This window comes from Mya arenaria, chromosome 10, assembly GCF_026914265.1.
Source record: "Mya arenaria isolate MELC-2E11 chromosome 10, ASM2691426v1".
NCBI classification, from domain to species: Eukaryota; Metazoa; Mollusca; class Bivalvia; order Myida; family Myidae; genus Mya; species Mya arenaria.
Genome location: NC_069131.1, coordinates 27,868,172 through 27,894,299, shown reverse-complemented (window position 1 = coordinate 27,894,299; position 26,128 = coordinate 27,868,172). Strand labels below are relative to the sequence as shown.

Below are 26,128 nucleotides of genomic sequence, written 5' to 3'. Positions count from 1 at the left end.
TTGAAAGGTAGAATCGACTTTATTAATATAAAACAAAAACAAATGTTAAACAGCATCCTGAAATTATGTATCAAAACATGTTCTGTGAACTTATTAATGTCATAGTGTCGAATAGGTTTAGACTAGCAATGTGACCATGAGAAATATAACAATTAAAACAAAACAAAAAACAAGATATGTAATATCCAGTGTACTTATAAATGAAATAACAAATTGCATGGAACGATAAAAATAGAAAACAAATAATGCATGAACTGATTCCCAACTTTGGTGAAACATGAGAAATAGTTAAACAAGCAACAAAGAAATTAAAGAAAATTCTTCATATCTATATGTTTGGAAACGAATAAATATAATTCGGTAATGTTTTTATTTTTTTATTTAATAACATGATAATTGTCTTCTAAAATGTTTGATGCAAAGTTCGTTGATAACAAATCCAGTACGTTTGGAAGCGTATACATATAATTCGGTAATGTTGTTGTCATCATGTTGATGATTGTCTTGTTAAATGATTGTTGCTAACTTCGTTGGTCCTAGTTCCCTCTACATATGACTGTTTATTAAACTGCGTATCAGTATTGACACTAGTGTCCACTTTACCATTCATTCGTAAAGTGATGCTGCTCAGGGTTTTCTCTCTTTTTGGGAACACAGTGGACCCGCGGCGATATTTTCCGATAAACGAACTGAAAAAAATGTAAAGACATACTTGAGGAATAGAAAGGTGTTAAGGTCCATCTATAAAAAAGCTTAGCTTTTCATAATCCTATTGACCGTAATGTTTGGTTGTGTAATTGGTATTACCGTAAAGGGGCATGGTAGGTATTGCATTATAGTAATTTCGAAGAAATGAATCCACTGTAACTTGAACTTAAACTGGCCACCTATGCAACCTTTATGGACCAAGAATCCAATATGTCATACTATTTCTAAAGGGTTGCAAATTATACCAATTGATATGGTTATGATAGATGGAAAACATCGAAATGATTTAAATGATTTGAGCAATGCTTCTGACATGGTATTGTGTCTTGAACAATTTTATAAGTTATTAGTGACGTTTTAAATAAATGACACATACTACATTACACACTCTGTGGTATCATGAAACAAGCCCTATGGTCAAACATTTAGAACTTAACCAAAGTTTAGAGCCAAAACAACGAACCAGTGACACAGACTGCTATAAACATATAAGTGAGGAGTGGTAAATGTTTGTCAAAAATGTAAAAAGAAATAACAAAAAAGAATCGGACCAAACAAAACGTGTTTTTATGCAGTTTTGATGCAAAACGAACATGTTCGGTTGACAAGTTCATTGTAGTTTTATTCATTTAAATGTCAGGCCATCTGTTTTATGGCCGACGAGAATACACAAATACGTTTTAAGTGCAAAGGACCTGCAAAATAATCCATTATGGGAGGATTAATCAGTGGAATATATTTGGATTGTATCCATTATATCAAAGTTATTATAAAAGTGGTTGACTGATTAATATACTATAAGTGGTGTTGAAGGTGTTAAATTAACAATTTTAGAATACCAACTACCAACATGCACATTATGGTACCTAAGAATACTATAAAGCGACCTCAGATTAAGAAAGAACAGCCTAGATTCGCTATGAATTCATATGTATATTGCTGAAGACTCCATTTTCTTCATAACTCTCCAAAGTGTATGTGGGCAGACTTTTTACGCATTTATAATTGGTGATATACTAGCCGCAGCATTTTTTGAGGTTGTATTAATTATTTGAATTATTTCAATTTAAGAGTTCCGTATTTATAAATTTATCTTTATAAAGATTTTGGTAAGAATTGAGATAAATCATTTAGATGATTATTAATTCCGATAATGTGTGCACTTTTTTTGTAAAATCCAAGACAAAATCTAACGATTGCATTTAAAATTACTTCAGAATAAAACTTAAAATTTACTGGCGACCATTAAGTAAAAATAAAACCAATTTCTGGATACATATAAATTCCTGTTCCAATTTATTAAATTCACTTTTTTGTTATTTGTTTAAAATTTACATTTTCAAGAGATTTTGGACTTTAAAAGGAGATTTCATTATTATCTTTATGATTATCTCTATTAACAACATCTCGAAAAATATTACACATCATTTATATATGTTTCATTGTTTTTATTAAATATTCTTTGTGTTTTCCTTTTAGTTTCACCAATGATATTTTCATTAACAGACTAAATGGAGACAAAAGTTTAAACGTTGTTAAGGCGAGCTATGTCTGATAATTGTCTTTGAATGACTGTATCGTACCTCTTAAGAGGTAGCACTGTTGCTTCGGCTAAATTCCTTCGTTTACAGGTGATATTGGTATCCGGTCGTTGAGTTCTTAAAATCAGTTTATATGTTTTTGTCGTTAATCTTCATTGTTTTCAAATTGATGCGGGTTCTGATGAGGTATATATATTTTGATATAATTATTATTGTTATTGGTGGGACACGTATGAGGTTATGGCCATACTTACTAGTTTAACTCGCCAGTTAACTCAAGTTCCAGTGAACTCTTGTGTTACTGACCGTCATTAAACGATAAAGCATTTTTTATGAAAGTATTATTTGCTTGTGGTGTTTGTATTTGTGTATGTGGTGTAAGTTTGTTTTTGGTGTTTGTATGAATGTATGTGGTGTGTGGTGTTAATATGTTTGTGTATTTAGTTTATGTTAAATACTTTCTAAAAGAGAGATTTATCGAAACACTAGAAAGATCAAAGGTATAAAAGCAACAGGCTCGGTTGTATTACGACTGTCCTGATTGAGATTATCTTCACATATTTTGGAAATTCAGAGAGATAGATTGCATAATACTATCAGAAAGGAACGCAAGTGTAAATTATGAACACAGACTATTGTTGAATCCGAATATCATTTCATTCTTTGCTATTCTGCATAGACAGATGTCGGGACACGTGTATACACTCCAACTTGCATAGCTTAGTTAAGTTTAAGAATTTGCATTTTTGTGAACATGTTCAGGCTGTTAACAATATTGCCAGTAATCTCTTGATTTATAACGTATTATAACCTTTAACAATCTAAGCGCCCCATATGTATTCTTTTTCCAAAATTGATTTATATGTTCAATGAATAAATCGGCAGCTTGCCTTTGGCCTTTTACAAATGGTTTAAATAGATATATGGCCAAGACACAGACATATATACACAATGATACAAATGAAATACACCATATCATTAATTTTAGATGAATATCAAATACGATAATATGCATATTACCGTTTAGTATAATACACCGAAGCATGGACTATATGTTCTCTTCTGGTTTGTTTTGTTCTGTTCTATATAATATATTAACCAAATACAGGGCTACTAATGCGTGTACATTCTAATTAAAAAGTACTTACACATTTGCTGGTTTGTTTTTATAAACAATAAAAACCACCACAGCCACCAATAAAACACCCCCTAAAACGGTGACTACAATGAGGGTGGTTCTTTTTTCATCATCGCCTGGAGGGCTTTCAGTTGCATTGCTGCCTTAAATGGAAGAAAAGGCACAATGTATACTAATTTTCAGGAAGTGTTATTTGATAGGTAACTTAACCATCATGTTGAAATCATAATGAATGACCTATTTTGCGATTGTTTAAGGCTAAATATGTATTAAAGTTTGTATGTTTCCACTTTATTTCAATTAAAATGGAACGTGAAATGAATAAGTTTGCAATAGTTTCCAATGTATACTGATTTGAAGGAATCGGAAGTTTTTTAATAGGTCACTTTACCATAATGTTGAAATTATAATGAATGACCTATTTTGCAATTGTTCAAGGCAACAATGTCCTGTTGATTGCATGTTTGTTATTTTGTTCAACAAAACTGGAACGCGAAATGACCTATTTCGCAAATGTTTAAGGCAAAAATGGTCTAGTCTATTGTAAGTTTGTTATTTATTTTAACAAAAACGGAACGCGAAATTACCTATTTTGCATTTTTTCAAGGCCAAAGAGGTATTGTAGATTGTATGTTTATTTATTTTAACAAAAGCGGAACGTGTAATGATCTATTTTGCAATTGTTCAAAGCCAAAATGGTCTTGTAGACTGCATGTTTGTTATTTATTTCAACAAAACTGGAACGTGAATTGAACTGTTTTGCAATTGTTCAAGGCAAAAAGTCTTGTAGATTGTGTGTTTGTTATTTACTTTAACAAAAGTGGAACATGAAATGTCGTATTTTGCAATTGTTCAAGGCCACAAAAGGTTTTGTAGGTTGCATGTTTGTATTTTGAAGGGTTCCAGCTGCCAGTATCTTGGTTTTAAAACTATGATTTTTCACATTTTATTTAGCAATAAGAAGTCTGAAAAAAAATGGAACGAAAAAAAACAACATGAATGAGCCCCTTTAGACTTGTGTCGGATAAGAAAAACATTTCATAAAGCTAGGATTATACCCTTTTCTCTGGTTTCCCTTTGAATTAACTACTATATATTTCTGACTAGGTAAGCAAAATTAAAGTACAATAACAATATATTTTGATGATTTTTATATAGAATTTAACTGTTTTTGAATGTTGAAAATAATGTCTGTTTTTAATTTACATTTAAAAGAAGAAGTTTAATTTCAAAACGTTGTAGAGAAGCTTCCAATTGTTGTTATGCAAATGCATATCAAACATTTTTAAAACTTTTTGACTGGTTGGCCGTCTTGGTACGTTTGTCGGTTTTGTCGAGATAATATTAACATTTTTGTTTTAGACTGTGAATACCATACTTTCTTTTTGTGTTGTAAATATTATGATATACGAAGGCAATATTTAATTAATATATTTGCCGGAATGTTGGACTTAAATTGGTATTCTAATGGTACTGAATTAGAAGATATTTATGGGATATTAAACACAAATCAATCTGAAAACTAGCTTATTATGTATACCATCATCTTCTGAACATAAATAGTTAAGATTAAGGGGAAGTAATCATGATTTTTATTTACTCTATGCTTGTATCGATTGATTACCCTGACACAACTCGAGCCTTTTTTGTATGTCGTGTATTTTGGGACAGAGGTTTTTAATTACTCAATAAACTGTTGACTTGACTTGACTTCTAAGCCGTTTGCACGCTAATTTTCACCGTAATCGGATTTCAAAAATTGAATATGAGAACAAAAACACGTGTTCTATATAAGGTCACATGTGAAATATTTCATTAGGACTTATGTTCATGCCCGTTCAATGACATTCAATTAACAAGTATGTGTTTGCTGAAATATGTTTAAACAAAATTACTTACCACTAGCACCGCTTGCGCTTGCTGTGGTAACAATGTCTGAGCAAACGCTTCCGGTGAACCCCGATGCGCATGTGCATGAGTAAGAAGAACCGGATATGCTGCAGGTGCCTGAATTCTGGCAAGGGTTTGGGTCGCATGGATCAGCTGGAATACGCAGAAGTTAAAGACATTTTATATTTTCAAACAAAGTGAAACACTTACGTCTGTAAAACTTAGATTTGTTTTGTTTTTCACCGCATAACACTTACACCATGCTAATTTCATAGGGTGTAAATTTTATATTCAATAAAAGTGTTTAAATATATGTTATCGTATTTTATTAAAATACCCTCATTCTCAATTATTACTCCGACCCGTTAATTAGGTTTGGTAACTTGTACATATAGTGTAGTATAGTTTGTTAGATATCGAGTAATAGTGTATATTAACCTTAAACTAATACGTCAAAGTTTTATATTAACCAATCAACTGATTACTACTTTCACTTTTAAGTCAACAAGTCTACCCGCACTACGCCATTTTTATAGTGTGCTTTATAATTTCGTTTATGCAGATACTTAGTAAGATTACTGCAGGTAATTCATTAAATCCCGTTATTAGAATCTGTTCACTTTGTATTGATCTATTTTGTTAAAGGTTTTTGTATGTCGTGAGATATTTACATTGTTTCAATGTATTGTGAAATGATCGCGCCATTGTTTACCTGAAATTGTGTGCAAGTATTTGTACATGTTCCATATTATATTATATACTATATTATGTATGCATTGTTTTAGATGATATAGATGACGTACATGGTATAGATGCATTCTATATATTAAACGATTGGTACGGATCAACGAGTTTTTCAGTTCCCGAATCTACTCCGCCCATTTGGAGGTCATAGGTGGCCCGGCAACACTTACACTATTAAAACACTCATCCTATGAACCACGCTTCTAAATTCATTGAAACATTAGATAAAGCATCTTTTTTATCGTTTTCAGCATGTCAAACATGTATTGAAAGTGAGTTCGGAACACAGCCTTACAGCAGAGTTGAAAGGGTTATCTACTGTTAATACATAACAATGATTTACTAAAATATATTCTAAATATTGGTGCATAACTGTTTCCAATCAAGGGTTTATTTTCACAATCATAACCGTGAGTTTGTCGCCAGCATAATTATACAGTGATCATTTAACTGGTTCACTGAAATAATATGATCTCTCATTCCATTCTTGTTTCAAACGTACTGTTTTTTTACCTGAGAAATGTAAATCATTATGAGAAAATGTAAGCATGAAGAGGCTGTATAGAAGAGTTATTTTGTAATGTAATAAAAGCTTAACAAACCAATAACATAACATGAAAGTTTGCTGAAGGTTCATATTGGTTGTATGAAAAAAATGTGATAATCCCTCTATACCATGAACAAAGAAACTCCTGGTCAACAACTTGACAGGACCCACCATCCACTTAACATCCATGGTAAAGGGTCACATTGGATATCTAAATCATATAATATACCCCTTCCCACGAAGGAAATACAACTCATAGCTTACAACCTGACAGAAGCTACCCTAGAAACACGTTGAAGTGTCACATGGATTGTTGAAAAAAGATTTTCTTTTCCTTCCAGATCAAAGGGAACAATGAATCTCTAGATCAATAACGTGACAGGAGGAACCGTCCATTGAGACATGGTGACGGGTCACATGGGCTTTTTAAAACAAGTATTGATGTGATGTGTTAAACATGTGTTTGCTACTTAAACGTAATAAAGGTGTTTCGATATATCATCTAATTTGACAGTAGGTTTAATACTCGCTTACTTGATCATTGTAACAAAATATGTTTACATATCATATTTGCATTTTTATTTTTGTGAGGAATGGTAAACCACATGCTTATAATAACTTTCTATTACTCCATAAAGTCGATACAGGAAACAAATAGCAGGAATGTTAACATCACTGCTCAAAACGGTGTGACAGGTATTCAAGAAATAAAATACAACACCAGGGATTTCTACATCGCTGTGGAAATACTGTTTACCTATATCGCACGTCTGTCCATGCCATGAAAATAATCAGCCACACTGTGACGTCAGCTCATTATTATTGCACTACACGTCTTTAAAACATGGTGGGTTTTGACACGGGTGACTACATATTGTATATAAAAAAGATACTAAAGTAGTTGTATTTCTTATTATCAAGCGGAATATGATGATATTTCTTGACTAGAAAATGTTTAACAACATTGTATTTTAGCACGTCGGGGGGGGGGGGGGGTTCTTACAGGAATACGTTCTACTAGAACATGTACATAAAACATGACGCCATTTTCAGCTGATCAATGGGCACAACTCGAGGAATATATGTGCAGGAATGTTGTACTTTGGACTTGCTTCGCAAATGTATATACTTTTTATGGAAATCAACACAAAGATTCATAACAAACCCTGATTCGATATATATGAAAGTTTCCTTCGACGAATATGACACCAGTAACTCCGACGACATCACCAATACTGTTGAATACCAAGGCTTGTGTTTGCCCAACATGCTGACGACCAAATACAATTATGCTACCAGATTGTTGTGGTTTTATATACCACATAACTTAAATTTAGATGTACTTAAAATGGTATAAAGCTATCGAGAGAAACATCGTTTTAACATTATGAAAAGAATAAAAGGAAACCTAAACGAACGGAACCATATAGAGGTTATATCCAACGATACATCGGAATCCAATGTTTTAACTAAAATGATTGTATTTTCGTGATTGCATCCAGGCAAAAGAATAATACGATCCTAAATAATACAAAGAAAGTATATCTGATGCATAATAATATGGCTTAATTTGATCAAGGCATTTTCTGTAGTACAGATGGTTCCAAGCCATATCTCTGAACGAAAACAAGAGTAATCTGGTGCATTTGATACACATGTATTGATATAATTAATATCTTTGATGCCAATACAAAGTTTACAGATAATGTATGTCAAAATGAAAGTATGTGGGAATAAAACTTGTTTTAGGAACAAGATCAAATCTCAAACAATACCTCATCAAATAAATACTACCGTAGAGTGGCCAAAACTATTCATGAATGCATGTTATGACATTCTGCAGGCACTAAATATTCTTCAAAATAAATAATAATAAATACGATGATTTTAATTGATAGAAGTCGTACTATAAACATTCCCACGACATGTACCATTCATACATGTTAATGCAGTACTCCGCCGATATATCTTCTTATTTGATTTCAGCTATGTAAAAGGTAGGTAAAGAAATGGTATTTATAAAACATATATAAAAAATGAGGACATATGAGTTTAATGAATGCGAAAATGCTATTTAATATTGAGCAATCAAGTTCCATATGTTCATTTAAGTTTGAGAAAGTTGATTGAATACAAGAATACTACATTTTTGATGTTAAATGAAAAACTACAGAAACAAGCTCAGTAGCCAAAAGTTTAAACATAAACCGCGTTTAATGGCACAGGGTACACGCCAGAGACATAGAACACACACGTGATAAATTACGTCATATATGCTACGTCGGAAGGCATTGTTTTGTTTAAAATGAAGACTTAAATCAAAGATAACTTTTCTTTTACTACACCAATTTAAATTAAACAAAGGGCAGTCTATGCCGCTTAAAGTGACTCGCCTCCGTTTTATTACCGGAATTTGATAAGTTGATTAATTTCGTCAAACACTTGGACAAACCCGTTTCCAAAATAATGTTTGACAGTGCTCCGTCAGACGGCTGTATTATGAAAAAGTTTGTCGAAGTGTTTTAAAAAAGCTAAACTCTAAATCAAACTCTGCTAATAAAACGATGGCGGGGCTCCGTAAGCGGCGTAGACTGCGCTGTGTTTCATTTAAAATGATGAAGAAATAGTGAAATTATTTTCGTTTAAAGTCTTCATTTGAACTAAAATGTTGCCTAACTACGTAGCATATATGAAGCAATTTATCACATGGTATACACACACTGAAATAAGAAACATGGCACATCAACACTGAATAAGCAAGCTATAACGTTAAAGCAACATATTCTGTCGTACATCGTGCATGGATACGCATTGATCGACCAATATCGAGATTTTAAACAATAACCGTAAAGTTCAAGAAAACTACATTTTATATGCCGAGCATATTCAACATCGCGAAACAAACTTTAACCACAAAGGGAGGTAATTTTAGAGTACTACATTTAGCATGCCGAGCAGGAGTATGTTTAAGCTTATTCAAAATCGGGATATCAAAATATAACGGGAGGGAATTCGTGAATACGCATATTCAAAATCGGGATATCTAACTATAACGGGAGGGAATTCGTGAATACGCATATTCAAAATCGGGATATCAAACTAAAAAACGGGAGGGAATTCGTGAATACGCATATTTACAATCGAGATATTAAGCTAAAACGGTTTAACGGTTGGGCTATCGAAGATACTAAGTTTGGCATGTCATGTAAGTGTATGTTAATGCATTATTCAGTTTTGAGATATAAAACTGTAACGGGGGTTAATTAAGGATAACACATTTCGCATAAGGAGAGGACTACGTATACGCATATTTTACATCGAGAAGGAAACTATAACGGGGGAGGGGAATTCGAGGATACTAATATAGCGAGTGTGTGTACCTGTAGAACAGTTAGTTCCAAGCCATCCACTAGTACAGGTACATGTGTAATCTGCTGAATTTCTCGCACACGTTGCTCCATTTAAACATGGAGAAGATTCGCATTGGTCAACTGTGATCATGGCAATGAGGGTTGAGATATATGTTCATGAGTAAAAGCCATGTTTAAAGATAATGTGAAACAGAGTATCATGCAATAATGTGTATGGAAATGTAAAGCATTGATTTACCTTTACTGTTCATGTTCAATGTACTGAGGCAATAGAATGGAAGTCTTATGGAACGCTGGGGAGATAATTACGTCCAAACCACACTTGCACAGACAAATCATACCAACATTGTATTAACATTGTTTTCGGTTGCATAATTAACAGTTCAGTCCACAAAATACAGGATTGTCAATAAATTACAACTTTAATGTTTGTCCATTTTTTTCAACCAATGACAATAACGAAAAATGCTTTTGTATTTATGAAAATATTTTAGATGAATTGCGTCACTGTAAGATCCTGATGCTGACAGTCTGTGTTAGTGCGTCTTTCTCCTCGAGGTTTATTTAAACAAACGTTTACTCATATATAACAGTAACTTACCTGTATTGCACGTGTCACCCAGATAGCCAGACATACAGTTGCACGTGTAATTCGTTCCAGATATGCTACATGTTCCGCTGTTTAAACACGGCTGAGGGGAACATGGGTCATCTGGTCAAGAATCAACAGCATCAAATTAAACTATATTCCACCATGAACATGGGAAACTAATATGATATAGATTATAGAGTAAGTGGACAGAAGAAGTTCAAGTCGCACTGTCATATTTGTACACATATTGAAATGCTATACATAAATTCATTTGTTTAATATTCCTCTTAAATGGTATTGATTTCGTTTATTCAAGTTGTTATTTATGAATAATACACTGAGGCTTTATGTTAGAAAGTTTAAATAAATGACATCTTCGAAACTACAGAGTTGTTATCATAATCATTTAACTTAAATGGCTAGTGCTGAAAAATACATTTCACACATGAATGATATTTACCTATATTACACAACATACAGAGCAGGAATACGTGTAATTTGTGCTCGAGTCTATGCAGGTTTCTCCATTTAAGCAAGGCTATATATTATTTGTATAGTTTGTATTCGTCTTGTATACATTAGAACTGTTAGCTTAAAGACAAAGACAATCCCAACTGTTGAAATCATTGAACATGTAATGCTTACTTGCTTCAATCAAACAGTGTAAACACAGCTGCTAACGAATCCCTCAATTATGCTTCGACAAAAAATGTGCATTTTACAATACAGCTCGCTTAGCAAATGGCCAATAAGTGTGCATGTAAACGTCATTTGCAAACTTTTATCAAAGAGCACAACAAGCAAGTGACCCACCTTTAACACTTATATTAATTGTTGCAGTGCCAGTGTTAGTACCAAAGTTGTCCTCCACCTCGACCCTAAGGGCATAAGACGGGGTTGTAGAAGCTTGAAGATTTGCAGACGTAACAACGGTGAGCTCCCCAGAAGTTTGACCCATGCTAAACGTATTACTGGTATCTCCGGCTGAAATAAAATAGTTTTGGTTACGGTAGGGATAGGTAGAGGGGTGTGTGTTTAGTGGGAGTGTCATCACATGGTTGATGGGTTCTGGTCAGTTGCAAACGTTTCTTGTTTAGTGCATGACACAGGACGTTATATTTCATCCAAAAACCTAAGTGATTGTTGAATCATTTTTGAAAAATAAACCATTGTTGATAACTTATTTTTAACCAGCAATACATTCACATTGTCGAAAAAATAATCTGTACACACCAATCAATTTTGATAAGTGAAACATTTGACGAATGTTTAAACATTAACATGCCTTCGACTTATTTTAGCCAAGGAAAAAGAAAAAATATTTATGTTATACGTACCACGTGCATTATTTGTTTTAGACATGGGTGATGAATAGTATACGCAAAGCAATTATACCTTTGACATAATATTTAAGTGTCGTGGTGAGATCTGCGTCGGTTGCAGATACAGTCAACACGGAATATCCTACAACAAAAACAAACAAAAAATGACAGAAACAACAACAATGACCACAACCTTATTTGCTGACCTATCAAAGGCAATTACGTCAACAGTTTTGTTTATTGGTAAACAAAATTTCATTGTTAGATATGTTTTATTGCGTTATTCTTGGTTCAAGTTCATTTCCATTTGCTTTTACCGTCCAAATATGTATTTTTTATCAATTTGTCATTAGACGTCAACGTTACTATTAGGCGGGTAGTTCTCGGACACCAATAGGTCTCGGATAGTCTCTAGTTTCACCTATTTTCAAAAGTTACTTGTTGAAAAAAAATTGTGACTACAGAAAGGTATTAAGCACCTTATTTATTTTAACAATGCACATTTATGTATCTTTCAAAATTAGGTTAATAACGCGAAGGTCCGAGAAATTCTGCTGTTGGAGAACAACTCGAATATTGATACATTTAAGGCATTGGTTGCTTGTCTTTTGCTGTTTGTTGGCATAATAAATAAAACGTGTACAATATTCCTGGTAAGGCCGATTTAGGTGACACAACAATTTTCTTTTAACTCCGAAAACGTTGACACGAATTTCTAGTAACGCCGATCGAAATGACACAATATTCATATTATCGCCAATTGAGTTGACACAATTATCCTTGTAACGACGATTGAGTTGACACAATTATCCTTGAAACGCAGATTGAGTTGACATAATTATCCTTGTAACGACGATTGAGTTTACATAATTGTTATTGTAACGACGATTGAGTAAACATAATTATCCTTGTAACGCCGATTGAGTTGACATAATTATCCTTGTAACGACGATTGAGTTGACACAATTATCCTTGTTACGACGATTGAGTTGACATAATTATCCTTGTAACGACGATTGAGTTAACACAATTATCCTTGTAACGACGATTGAGTTGACACAGTTATTCCTTCAACGACGATTGAGTTGACACAATTATCTTTGTATCGCCGATTGATTTGACACAATTATCTTTGTATCGCCGATTGATTTGACACAATTATCTTTGTAACGACGATTGAGTTGACACAATTATCCTTGTAAGACATTGAGTTGACACAATTATCCTTGTTACGACGATTGAGTTGACATAATTATCCTTGTAACGACGATTGAGTTAACATAATTATCCTTGTAACGACGATTGAGTTGACATAATTATCCTTGTAACGACGATTGAGTTGACACAATTATCCTTGTTACGACGATTGAGTTGACACAATTATTCTTGTAACGACGATTGAGTTTACATAATTTTTATTGTAACGACAATTGAGTAAACATAATTATCCTTGTAACGCCGATTGAGTTGACATAATTATCCTTGTAACGACGATTGAGTTGACACAATTATCCTTGTAACGACGATTGAGTTGACACAATTATCCTTGTAACGACGATTGAGTTGACACAATTATCTTTGTATCGCCGATTGATTTGACACAATTATCTTTGTATCGCCGAATGATTTGACACAATTATCTTTGTAACGACGATTGAGTTGACACAATTATCCTTGTAACGACGATTGAGTTGACACAATTATCCTTGTAACGACGATTGAGTTGACACAATTATTCTTGTAACGACGATTGAGTTGACACAATTATCTTTGTATCGCCTATTGATTTGACACAGTTATCCTTGTAACAACGATTGAGTTGACACAATTATCCTTGTAACGACGATTGAGATGACACAATTATCCTTGTAACGACGATTGAGTTGACACAATTATTCTTGTAACGACGATTGAGTTGACACAATTATCCTTGTATCGCCGATTGAGTTGACACAATTATCCTTGTAACGACGATTCAGTTGACACAATTGTAATTGTAACGCCGATTAAGATGACACAATTATCCTTGTAATGCAGATTAAGTTGACGCAATTGGTTCCATATATTTAAGATAAACAACAAAATCGATTTGTAAAATGCGCTGATATGCTCTTCTCTATTACTTACCGTCTGCCACAGTTTCGAAGACAGATGCTGTGTATGTAGTATTTTCAAACTGTGGGGCATTATCGTTCACGTCTAAAATATTAACAGTGAACGTGTCACTTAACACTGTGTCTGTGCCATCTGTCACACTGCAAACAATTGCAAATGATAATTAAACTATGGTGATGTGTTTGGATAGAAAATGTAGCCGTTGTTTTTAGAAATAATTCCCATATATTTAAGATGAATTTTGAGATCATTTCGTTGGCTTAATTGTGGACATATCAGTTCGATATTGTCTCACGTCGTGTAAAACATTACCTTCCATATTCATCATTTCGAATTATTCCACATTGTATTAATTACCTAAACACGAAGTCGACTGATATCATAGATCAGATTTTAATTTAGAAAAGCACAAAGTCGAATGACTTCATAGATCACAACTTTCATTAATTGAAAGTCAAATGTTACCACAAATACTGTGTCGAGATAAATATGTATATTATGCACCAGTCAATTGTAACCACGCCCCCCCCCCAGGTCCGGGGATTAGCCGGGACTTTCGGTCCAGCCAACCCCGGGTAAAATCCCCGCCTTGCGGGGATGAACTGTTGCTTAAACCCCGGCCAAATGCCCCCGCACCCCAGATACTTTATATAAGGCCCAATCTCCGCTAAATTTGACGCTATGACAAAACCACCGCGGTCACCCTGCCCTGCTGGGCCACCTGGAAAGTAAAAACACGGCCCTTTTCCCCGGCTATCCCCGGTATACCCCCTGACCTGGGGGGACGTGGTTATAATTGACTGGATAAAAAAGACTGGATTAAAGAATAGTTTAGATGTATAAAGATGCTAATAGATATGACACCTAATCAGAAGGTCAAATGTGTCATCAGGTATTGAATCGAGGTATAACCGATACGACACTAAACATAAATCGAATCATTAAAAGAAATCGCTACTCGTTAAGTAAAACAATCCACAGATTCTTGCTCACCTAAAAACAAACTCAAATGCGTCCACCGTTTCTCTGTCGAGAGCCGTGCCACTGGGTGTATAGAGATCAGCTGATGAGGTCGTTGGCGTCAAGGTGAACGCCGGGGTAGTCGGGCTCTGTGATTGTATGCTGTGGTAAAGAAACAACACATAAGACCACACAAATTTTAGTTTTGTTCGTCTGATTTGGGCCGAAAACAATTACAGCGAGCGGGGGGAATATAAATAGGAAATTAATATTTCTCATTAGTATTTTAAAACAGCAGTTGTTGAGAGCAAAACGTTTGTATTCCCACGTCGAACACAGGGGTTCATAGATTCGCAAATGTCTCAAGTCGGATGGTTATTTGACTTTGGTGCTGGTAGTGGAATTGTAGGTGGTAGGGATAGTAATATAGGTTGTTGTGTGGTTTTTCAGTAGTTGCTTCTGAATGTGGTGTTGCTGTTAATGGATATAGTGGATATATAGGTGGTAGTTGATGTTCGGTATTTGGTGAGATGATAAAAGTGCTGTTGTTAATCGTGCTCTATATTAATGTTGAAGTAAATGTCTGTAGTGTTCTGATTGGTTTGGTAGAAGGGTAATGTTGCTGATGGCGGTGCTTTGTTAGTGTTAGTGATATTGTTGCTGGTGATGATGGAAGTTTAGTTCTATGACGGTGTCGGTTTTATTGTTATTGATCTTGAAGGTTGTTTTGCTTATATGTTGAATTGAGTTAGTGTAAAACGACCTTAAAGCTGCACTCTCACAGATATACCATTTTTACATTTATTTTTTATTTTTTTTGTCTTGGAAAGAGCATATTTTTGCGTAAATATCTGCAAACCAATGATATAAGAATACTGACAAAAATCAGATCGTAAATTTTAATACTTCTGTTCGAAAATTAATGTTTTATGTCATTGATCATGTTGATCAATATCGAGTTAAATACCGTGCTTCTTGGAATTTCGTTTCCATTCTTAAAAATGCTTGAACATCTACGCCACGCTCACGTGGTCACTAAATTCGCTTATATTTAAATGAGTACATTGTAAATAGCAACTAGGTCAACATAATGGCCGCCGCGCATGCGGAGTCGTAACGTCAAAACGATCTCGTTTCGGAAGGGTTAAATACAAATCGTAATATGAGTGTCCGGTGAAAAGGTGAATACAACATTTTATAAATCTTCAACTGAGACTAAAACTGATCATCTCAAAAATGATTAACCTCCATGGATGATTTCGTTACCAAGGTAATTTAATTATGGACTATATCAAATGCAGCAACATTGGGGTGTTTCGATACCGTTGATTATCTTACTTTGTTATACATATTAGCATGAGATTGTTCTAATTATTATTATAAATGAACACAATGTAACGTAGTTTGATAACTGAAGGCATCTGTAGAAATTTGAGGTATGCGTATGATTGATTATTGTGTCTATATATTGCGTAGTATTCGCAACAAAGCTTACCTGTAAATCAAGGGCCCGCTACCACCAGTTGCGAATACGTTATAAATGCTTGTACCAGCGCTGAGGTCTTCGGTTATACTTTCAGACAGGTCACTCGGGCTGTCTGGTCTAAAAAAATCTGGTTGGCCTTCAACTACAAGAGAGTAATGAAAGCGTTGAATGGCTGTATGCGCGACAAGCCTGATTTTTGCCTTCTCTACAATTTCAGTTAACAGTCATACAAATTGAACTTAAAGTGTAACAGGTGTGTTCATGTTATAACATAAATATAGGCATTGTAAATAAATATTTTTTTCATATGTTTAGCAGGTTTCATAACACTTTTAGCGCTATATGTCCTAGGATATATATTTTTTTTATTTCATCTCAATAGTTTATTGGTAATGTAAGACAGGGTTTTTTAGGCAATACATTTACATAAATTGCTTTTCATTTGTATAAGAAGTAAAGGGAAACATAGAGACAGGCTTATGAGTCAAGGAGACTTTTTAAATGAAAATTTCTAAAATAAGATTGTGACTAATATTTATTCAACAGACACAAACTTGGTGACCACAACAAATCATTGCGTAAAGCCGGGTATATATTCTCCGAAATGTGGGAAGAGACAAGCACGTACACAAATGAAACAATAAATGAATCAATGATACATTTATTTGTCCGGTAAGCGCAATGGTTAGCGCACTCTCCCAAAAGCGACCCGGGTTAGAATGTGAGTTTGGTTATTGGTCACCAAGCCGAACAAGTGGGTTTTCTCCGGGTACTCCGGTTTCTCCCACAACACAAGACCATACTCTCGCGCAACATCATGCCAACGAGAGTGGCATATCATTAGTTAATATAACTTTCTTCACAATCGTTGTAAAGTAAAAAAAAGATTGAACTAAAACTTAATCAAGATAATTATTTAAAACAATTGGTAAAGTGTTTTGTTCAGAGAGTAAAACGACTGTGTATAGAAAGAAAATATGACGCAATGGGAAAACCTGTTATTTATTAACAAAGTACATTTTAGTAAATTTAAAAAAAAAAAAAAAAAAAAAAAAAAAACGAAAAAAAAACAAAAAAAACAAACAAACAACAACCTACCTTTTTGATTGGTCAATGAGAAGACCACTGTAAATATTGTAAACACGCGTCCTGGAACAAAACGTGTGAAATTAAATACTTGAAAACAGAGAATATCAGTGATTCAAAGTTACAATAGTAGTATAGAAGAAAATCCAGATATACATTTAGATTACGGAAAAACTTGTTTATGTTAACAAAGAATGGAATTGATGGAAAAACGAATTGGCAGCACAATGTTGTTCGCTTTGTCCGACTTTGCTTACTCTGAAAAATTATCTTTAAATTGCAACTAAGTTGGTTCATCGCCGTCAAGCTTAAATGTGAAAGGAATACAATTTGAGTAGAGGTAAAATGGTAAAAATGATATAATAAGCTTATACAATGTGAAAGACAACATGTCTTTTCAAGAGGTTAAAACAAAGTGAAGCCGGGCTGTTGCGTGATAATTAGCCAATGCGCTCATAACGAACATCATCCACGTTTTGAGACACTCCGGCAAATTATCATGCAATAGCCTGGCTTCGCCATGTATTAATCTTTAAATAACCCATACCAAAATCCTTAAATTGAGATCAACGAATATCATACAGAAAAGGTAGGTTTTTGGTATGATGTGACAATGATATCCAGGAGTACTCAAATATAAACTGTTATATCCATTGTTGTTTTGTACATATTGATTTCATGGTGTAAAACAACATTTATTTAACTTAAATACTGTCACTCAATAACGTAGTAGCAATAGAATGGAATGGAAATCTAAGAATACTATTAAACAAAATAAAGATTAGACAGAACCTACCTAACATTTCAACTTCATTCCTTATTTAAATTGAATCTGTGTTTCTTCTGTGGCTGAAAATGGAGTGGTTAATAAACAAATATATGACACAAAATACATCTTTCTATACACAACAGTAGCAATTTATTGTAATTGTTTAAAAAGATGTATTATATGAAAAAATACTGCCTCGATAATGACCCCCTGCCCCCAACAAAAACTTACTGAGATTATGTAGACTCTGTAGAGTCCTAAAATGCACGAAGTAAAGTACTTCAACCTGACGATTAAACAGCTGAAAAGATTATCAATGCATTATTCATGTCGTTATTCGAGATGCTTTGTTAGCATAAATAATTAATGAATAAGGTGATGTCAGGTATAGATATTAAGAAATTACCCCAGTATTGAAAGAGTATATCACCTTACCTATAATCGTTGAATTAAAAGTCTTAAACTATCCTATTAATACATACATATAAGTCGAAAAGACACGTTGCTAAAACAGTATACAAACAAACTACCTGAGGTCGATGGCATCATTGCTAATTTGACTTTTATATGATTTTTTTGGCTTAAGAATGGTTATGAATTTGAGATACTCTGACAAACAAATATCTTTTTTACAATTTTCAAACAAAAGAGAAACCTTTCTAACGTGAATTTTTGTTAAGTTTTTTTGTATTTATTTCACAATGTTTATAACTAATTATAACGTTAAATTCTCAAAACAAATAGCCTTTTTCATAGTCTATGTCAAATAAGGAAATTTCTTCATATATGTATTTTTTGTCAGTGGTAGTCTGATTCACTTGAAGAACGTATCAAGTATCAAGTTTCAAATTTACTTTTGTACATAGTAACAAAGACACTTTGGCTAAAGCGTGTCATACGGAAATCGTCATATATAAGTATTCACATTACTTGCAACCCTAAACTATTCTAAACTATTCAATAATATTTACGAAACGGTGTCAATTGCGTTTTAAAAGGTATAAAATTCGACATGGCTAAACGATAAAGATGAAAAGAGAACAAATAAATAAGAAGAATGCAGCTTTATGATGAATTAGTATGTATATCAATAGCTATCAAATTACTGTCATGCTTTGTGATAGCTGATATTTCGACAAGAATAGCGATAATTAGACTGCTATCGTGCTTTAAGTTTGTGATGGCTGACATCATGCTGTCATGTTTTGTGATAGCTGATATTTCGACAAGAATAGCGATAATTAGACTGCTATCGTGCTTTAAGTTTGTGATGGCTGACATCATGCTGTCATGCTTTGTGATAGCTGATATTTCGACAAGAATAGCGATAACTAGACTGCTATCGTGCTTTAAGTTTGTGATGGCTGACATCATGAAAACAATTACGATAATTTGAATTTGATATGTGGACAAGAATAGCGATAACTAGACTGCTGTTTTGCTTTGTGATGGCTGATATGTCGACAAGAATAGCGATAATAACATCGCTGTTATGCTTTGTGATGGCTGATATGTCGAAAAGAATTTTAATATTTAGACTTATGTCATGCTTTGTAATTGCTGTTACGACGAAAAGAAAAAAAACGATCATTAGACTGCTTTTATGCTTTGTTTTGGCTTTTATGACGATACGAATGATGATATTCAGACTGCTGTCATGCTTTGTTTTGGCTTTTATGACGACACGAATGACGATATTCAGACTGCTGTCATGCTATGTTTTGGCTTTTATGACGATACGAATGACGATATTCAGACTGCTGTCATGCTTTGTTTTGGCTTTTATGACGATACGAATGACCTTATACAGACTGCTGTCATGCTTTGTTTTGGCTTTTATGACGACACGAATGACGATATTCAGACTGCTGACATGCTTTGTTTTGGCTTTTATGACGATACGAATGATGATATTCAGACTGCTGTCATGCTTTGTTTTGGCTTTTATGACGACACGAATGACGATATTCAGACTGCTGTCATGCTTTGTTTTGGCTTTTATGACGATACGAATGACGATATTCAGACAGCTATCATGCTTTGTTTTGGCTTTAATGACGATACGAATGACGATATTCAGACTGCTGTCATGATTTGTAATTGCTGTTACGACGAAAAGAAAAAAACGATCTTCAGACTGCTGTCATGCTTTGTTTTGGCTTTTATGACGATACGAATGACCTTATACAGACTGCTGTCATGCTTTGTTTTGGCTTTTATGACGACACGAATGACGATATTCAGACTGCTGACATGCTTTGTTTTGGCTTTTATGACGATACGAATAATGATATTCAGAGTGCTGTCATGTTTTGTTTTGGCTTTTATGACGACACGAATGACGATATTCAGACTGCTGTCATGCTTTGTTTTGGCTTTTATGACGATACGAATGACGATATTCAGACAGCTATCATGCTTTGTTTTGGCTTTAATGACGATACGAATGACGATATTCAGACTGCTGTCATGCTTTGTAATTGCTGTTACGACGAAAAGAAAAAAACGATCTTCAGACTGCTGTCATGCTTTGTTTTGGCTTTTATGACGATACGAATGACGATATTCAGACTGCTGTCATGCTTTGTTTTGGCTTTAATGACGATACGAATGACGATATTCAGACTGCTGTCATGCTTTGTAATTGCTGTTACGACGAAAAGAAAAAAACGATCTTCAGACTGCTGTCATGCTTTGTTTTGGCTTTTATGACGATACGAATGACGATATTCAGACTGCTGTCATGCTTTGTTTTGGCTTTTATGACGACACGAATGATGATATTCAGACTGCTGTCATGCTTTGTTTTGGCTTTTATGACGATACGAATGACGATATTCAGACTGCTGTCATGCTTTGTTTTGGCTTTTATGACGATACGAATGACGATATTCAGACTGCTGTCATGCTTTGTTTTGGCTTTTATGACGACACGAATGATGATATTCAGACTGCTGTCATGCTTTGTTTTGGCTTTTATGACGATACGAATGACGATATTCAGACTGCTGTCATGCTTTGTTTTGGCTTTAATGACGATACGAATGACGATATTCAGACTGCTGTCATGCTTTGTAATTGCTGTTACGACGAAAAGAAAAAAACGATCTTCAGACTGCTGTCATGCTTTGTTTTGGCTTTTATGACGATACGAATGACGATATTCAGACTGCTGTCATGCTTTGTTTTGGCTTTTATGACGATACGAATGACGATATTCAGACTGCTGTCATGCTTTGTTTTGGCTTTTATGACGACACGAATGATGATATTCAGACTGCTGTCATGCTTTGAAATGGCTTTTAGAACGACACGAATAACGATCATTAACGGTAATATGATGTGCTTCCGATTGATACTAGATGTTATAAATCTGTCGTGTGGAACTAAAATGTTGTCTGTTACCTATATGTTGTTATTCTGATGGCATTCGGTGTGTTGTGGCTCCTGCCATCTTGAATGAAAGTTTAGGTTTGACAGTTTCATACTTTCGAGATATATCTGAGCCATTCTTCTGTTTTTCTGGTTAACATTTAGCAAAACAGCTAAGGTGAGCTCTATCTGTACAAGGAAACACTTATTATAATAATTATTTTGAATGTTCGCACAAACTCATTATAGCATAGCATGTCTTTAATTGACGACAAAGAGAACTTGCCAAATATTTCTCCTAGTCGTAACCCATAACACGGGATAATTATTTACCTAGCAAATTTTAATCATTATGTGCAAGACACAAAAAATACTCTGAGAAACGCCAAAAAACATTGCAACCTGGTGTATATTCATAGGATAGTGCAAAATACAGTCGAACCCCGTTGGCTCGAACTCCCGGGGACCGGCGAAAATACTTCGAGCGTCGCAAAATTCGAGCCAAGCGGGATTGTTAGCCTTCAGTATGAAGAAATCGGGGCTCTAAATCAAGTTCGAGCCAACGAGGAATTCGAGCCGAGCGAGTTCGACCCAACGGTTTCCGACTGTATACCATACTTCTTTATGGAATGGTGAACCGCGACGTAGCATATTAACTAAGAGCACATACGTAAAAAACAGAAGTCTGAAAACATTTAATCTTTGATATTTTTTTTATTTTTCTGAATCTTTAGAATCATTCTTAACAGGCATTTAGTAATATGAGTTAAGTTAGTAATTGATTTGATTTGAAGTATTCTCGTGAAACTGAGGTCGAGCCTCGATATCACAAAACTGCTTAAGTCAAATTCCAATCTCATATTAACACTTAACATCACAAGTTATTCAAGATTGTATATGTTTTTACACTTTTAAAATCGGATTTTTCCTATCGATTTTATTGAAATATTTACACCTCAACTTCCATTCCTTTAATGAACTGCCTTTCGGCAATTGCGTTCGTCAGTCGATGAACGCAACATCTTCGGATATGTTCGGATCGTAATTCATTGCATAACAATATACATGAAGGCTACTGATCTTGGTATTGGTTGTATTGTGTCTGCAGGTCCCGTAAAATATAGATAAACATTTTTAAAAGTGTTAGTTTATTATATTTTTAATATATTGGTACCAGAAGTGTTTCAATTTTACGTTTTAAAGTGATTTCAAGTGGTTGAGTGGTTGATCTTTTCCCGCGTTATTGTGACGTCATTTGAAAAAAAAAATGTTTCCGGTTATAGTCGGGTCGTTCTATTTACAGAATGGGTAAAACGGATTACTGAAAGGTTTCCTCTAAGGAAATGAAGTATTTTTTTAGCAATTCTTGAATGAAATAATGAACTATTGGTGTAAATATACTTCGGACTCCACACGTACTTTGACCAACCCAATTGCGTTCATATCCCCGATAATGACATCAACCCCGCAACTCATTCCTTAAATAAATATTGTGTCAATATTTTATATAATACCATTAGCAAAAATTGTACTTTGGTTCAATTGGTAATTTTTGAGTTGTTATCCAAGAACGTTTTGTGCTCTATAAACAATGAGCAAAAGAGAATGAATTTTATAAAGAGTAAAACATTAGTAGTTTTTTTTCGTGCCATAATTCAATGTGCAAAATGAGTAAAACTTGTAAATTGGTATTTTCGTGATATTGGTGTGAGAGCCCATATTCATTAACTTCTAGAGTCTGAGTTTGAAACTTAAACTGAATCAGGCTCTTTCAAAAAAAATAATCAAAAGATGTGCATATTGGAACACATTTTGAACATAACAAATGTTTAGTTGTTTTATCCTCATTCAGATAAACAAACTACAGCACAGTGGTCGCATTGAGCACAGATATGAATGGATTACGTTACGAATTCATACTTAAACTCTTATTGTTTAAGTGCTTCTCAAAGATAACAACTAAGTTCGCATTTAAGCGATTTGGTTACCTATAGCTTTATCTATATACTGATCAGTTTAATCAATAATTACAAAAAAAATAAATATATTCCAAAATATATCTTTCACAAACAAACAGCACAAGTTTAAGACACCAAAATTCAATTATTGGCATAATATGTAATTTTATTAATTCGGTGTAAGGTTTATTTAATAGTTCAAAGTTGTATATTTACACCTCAAAGTTCCATTCCTTACTTGAACTGCCTTTCGGCAATTGCGGTTATCATCCGATGAACGCAACATTTTCGGATATGCTCGGACCACAATTCATCGCATAAAAATAAACATGCAAATTGTTTATCTTGTTATTGTTTGTATTGTGTCAGCATGTCCCGTAAAATATAAATCAACTTTTTACAAAGTACTTATATAGGATATGTTAATTGTATGGTTGCCATAAGTGTTTCAATTTTACGTTTAAAAGTGATTTCAAGTGGTTGATCTTTGCCCGCGTTATTGTGACGTCATTTGATAAAATGTGATATAAACGTAATATGGCTGGTCAAAGTACGCGTGGATTGCTTCTGACTCCGCACACCTTGACCAGCCAAATTGCGTTCATACCCGATAATGACAATCCCGCAATCCATTCCTTAAATGAATGCATAACCCAATAAAATAGGACTTTGGTGTCGCAAACACTCGGCAATATAATTTCGAAAATTAATTTTAATATAATTTTACAAAGCTTAATGAATACCGATTCACCTTATTAAAATCAATAACGGCTGACTTTAGTCCTTTAGTCTGTTACAGCTAACATTCGCTCATAAAATCTCACGTGGTGAATTTGGTTCCCAGCTCGTAGTTTATGTGCTACGATTGAACGGATATAAAAACAAACAATATAATTGCTTAAAATCAATGCTATTGCATGGTGCAATAGCGTTGATTATAAGCAATTCTATTGTTTGTTTGTTTGTTGTTCGGGTATGAATAATGGTGATATTGAAGATGTGTTTCTCTTTGTTTGTGATTGTAAGGTATTTACTGATTTACGTAAAATATATTTAAAACAAAAATACTCTGTTAGGCCTAGCATGATGAAATTTATTGACCTTATGCAAAACACGAACTATACCATTCAACATATTTGTAAAAAAATATTTCTAAAGGGTTCGAACGTCGTCATAACATTGTAAATATTGTTTTGTAACCATTTCACTTAGTTAAGGCTTACGTTTAGAATTTAACTCTTTTCATCATTCAATTTAATTCTTTTCAAAGTACATGTTTGTCATATGATATGTCCTCTTCGTGACAAACAGAATTTAAATATTTTGTTAAACGCCTGTTTGTCCATTCTCAATGTCAATTTAAACAATATTTAATACAGATTTATTATGTAAAACACTGATAATTAATAGTGATTATATTATTCATCTGTCGTGTCTCACATTCAAACCTATTGTGTTATCATTGTATATATGTATAGTTGAATTATATTTTTATCATGTAATGAAGAATACCTTTGTGTTCATATTACTTAATAAATGTGTTGAATCTGTTAAACTAACATTCCCTCATAATACCAAACGTGATGAATTTGGTTCCCGGCTTGTAGTTTATGTGCTACGGATAAAAAGAAAAAACAGTTTATTTACCTAAGTGACTAATCCTACACTCTTATTCAAAATCAATACATACATACGTAAGCAAACATAAACTTTGAGTGGTAAGCCTTTAACTACCTTCTAAATAATGCATTGAAGGAAAATATTAATTACTGATAACAAGATTGTAACCGTGTATTTAATATTTGTGCTGAAATATGTACAATGATCAACTATCGTGTAATAAGGTAGAATTACCGTGTTGTCTGCACCTTTCTTCAAATAAAACACGATATCCTTCATAAGAATTATTGTACCATAAGTATTCATCCTTTTCGTTAAACATAAAGAAATGTATTAATTCTGGTACACCTTATTTGGGAGTAAGAGTGTATCTTTAACTGAAAGCAGAACTGAGTAACCAAAATTAAAGTACTGATATTTGAAAAATACTGCCCCCCAATTGGACAATATATTTTATCTAAACATTTAATATTCTTATGTCACGTATATAGTCCTTAATTGATATAGATAAAGATAGTAAAGATAATAAGAAAAATGCTCTTTAAATTACCGTAAGTTGTATCCAAACAAGTCTTTCTTCTTAAAAAGTATAGATCCATTTCAAAATCTTATGCACTCGCACTCCAACTCCAGTTCATTGTATGACAGATAAAACAGGAATATTTTAAGAACAACTACAGACAGATCACAATTCATTTCAAGAATACGATATGAGTGCATTTATAAAATCCACGAAATCTACACAATCAATGTCATTCTATCTCACATTATTGGTAAACAATATAGCAGTGCATAATCTATAATTTGTACAAAGCGATATCAAAAGACAATACAGACTTAACAGAACGATTTAATGTATCGATTTGCGGTCTGTTTGAAGTTTTAAGTTTTAAACTTCCTTGTGTTCAC

At 33.7% G+C, this 26,128-nt stretch overlaps 1 protein-coding gene across 5 annotated transcripts; it reads right to left on the bottom strand.

The window, feature by feature from the left end:
- On the bottom strand, positions 1-26,128 carry LOC128205813 (delta-like protein A). Of its 5 annotated transcripts, none has more exons than XM_052907794.1 (15): positions 25,770-26,128; positions 25,112-25,214; positions 18,501-18,570; positions 18,297-18,349; positions 17,513-17,563; positions 16,424-16,556; positions 14,962-15,090; positions 13,981-14,108; positions 11,927-11,995; positions 11,345-11,515; positions 10,541-10,651; positions 9,949-10,059; positions 5,287-5,430; positions 3,398-3,530; positions 1-689 (listed from the first exon to the last, which is right to left on the bottom strand). In XM_052907794.1, exons 4-15 carry the CDS (start codon positions 18,301-18,303, stop codon positions 488-490), a joined length of 1,389 nt encoding a protein of 462 aa, XP_052763754.1. In that variant the 5' UTR covers positions 18,304-18,349; positions 18,501-18,570; positions 25,112-25,214; positions 25,770-26,128; the 3' UTR covers positions 1-487. The 5 variants fall into 5 exon arrangements, with proteins under 5 accessions (XP_052763754.1, XP_052763757.1, XP_052763755.1 ...); XM_052907797.1 differs by lacking the exon at positions 25,770-26,128 and adding an exon at positions 25,454-25,575; XM_052907795.1 differs by lacking the exon at positions 18,501-18,570.

Excerpts from the sequence above, each read along its gene's own strand:
- LOC128205813 (XM_052907794.1), bottom strand. Across the intron at positions 15,091-16,423 it reads AGCGGGCCCTTGATTTACAG|CATACAATCACAGAGCCCGA; the intron begins GTAAGCTTTGTT and ends TCTTTACCACAG. Across the intron at positions 10,652-11,344 it reads AATTAATATAAGTGTTAAAG|ATGACCCATGTTCCCCTCAG; the intron begins GTGGGTCACTTG and ends ATTCTTGACCAG.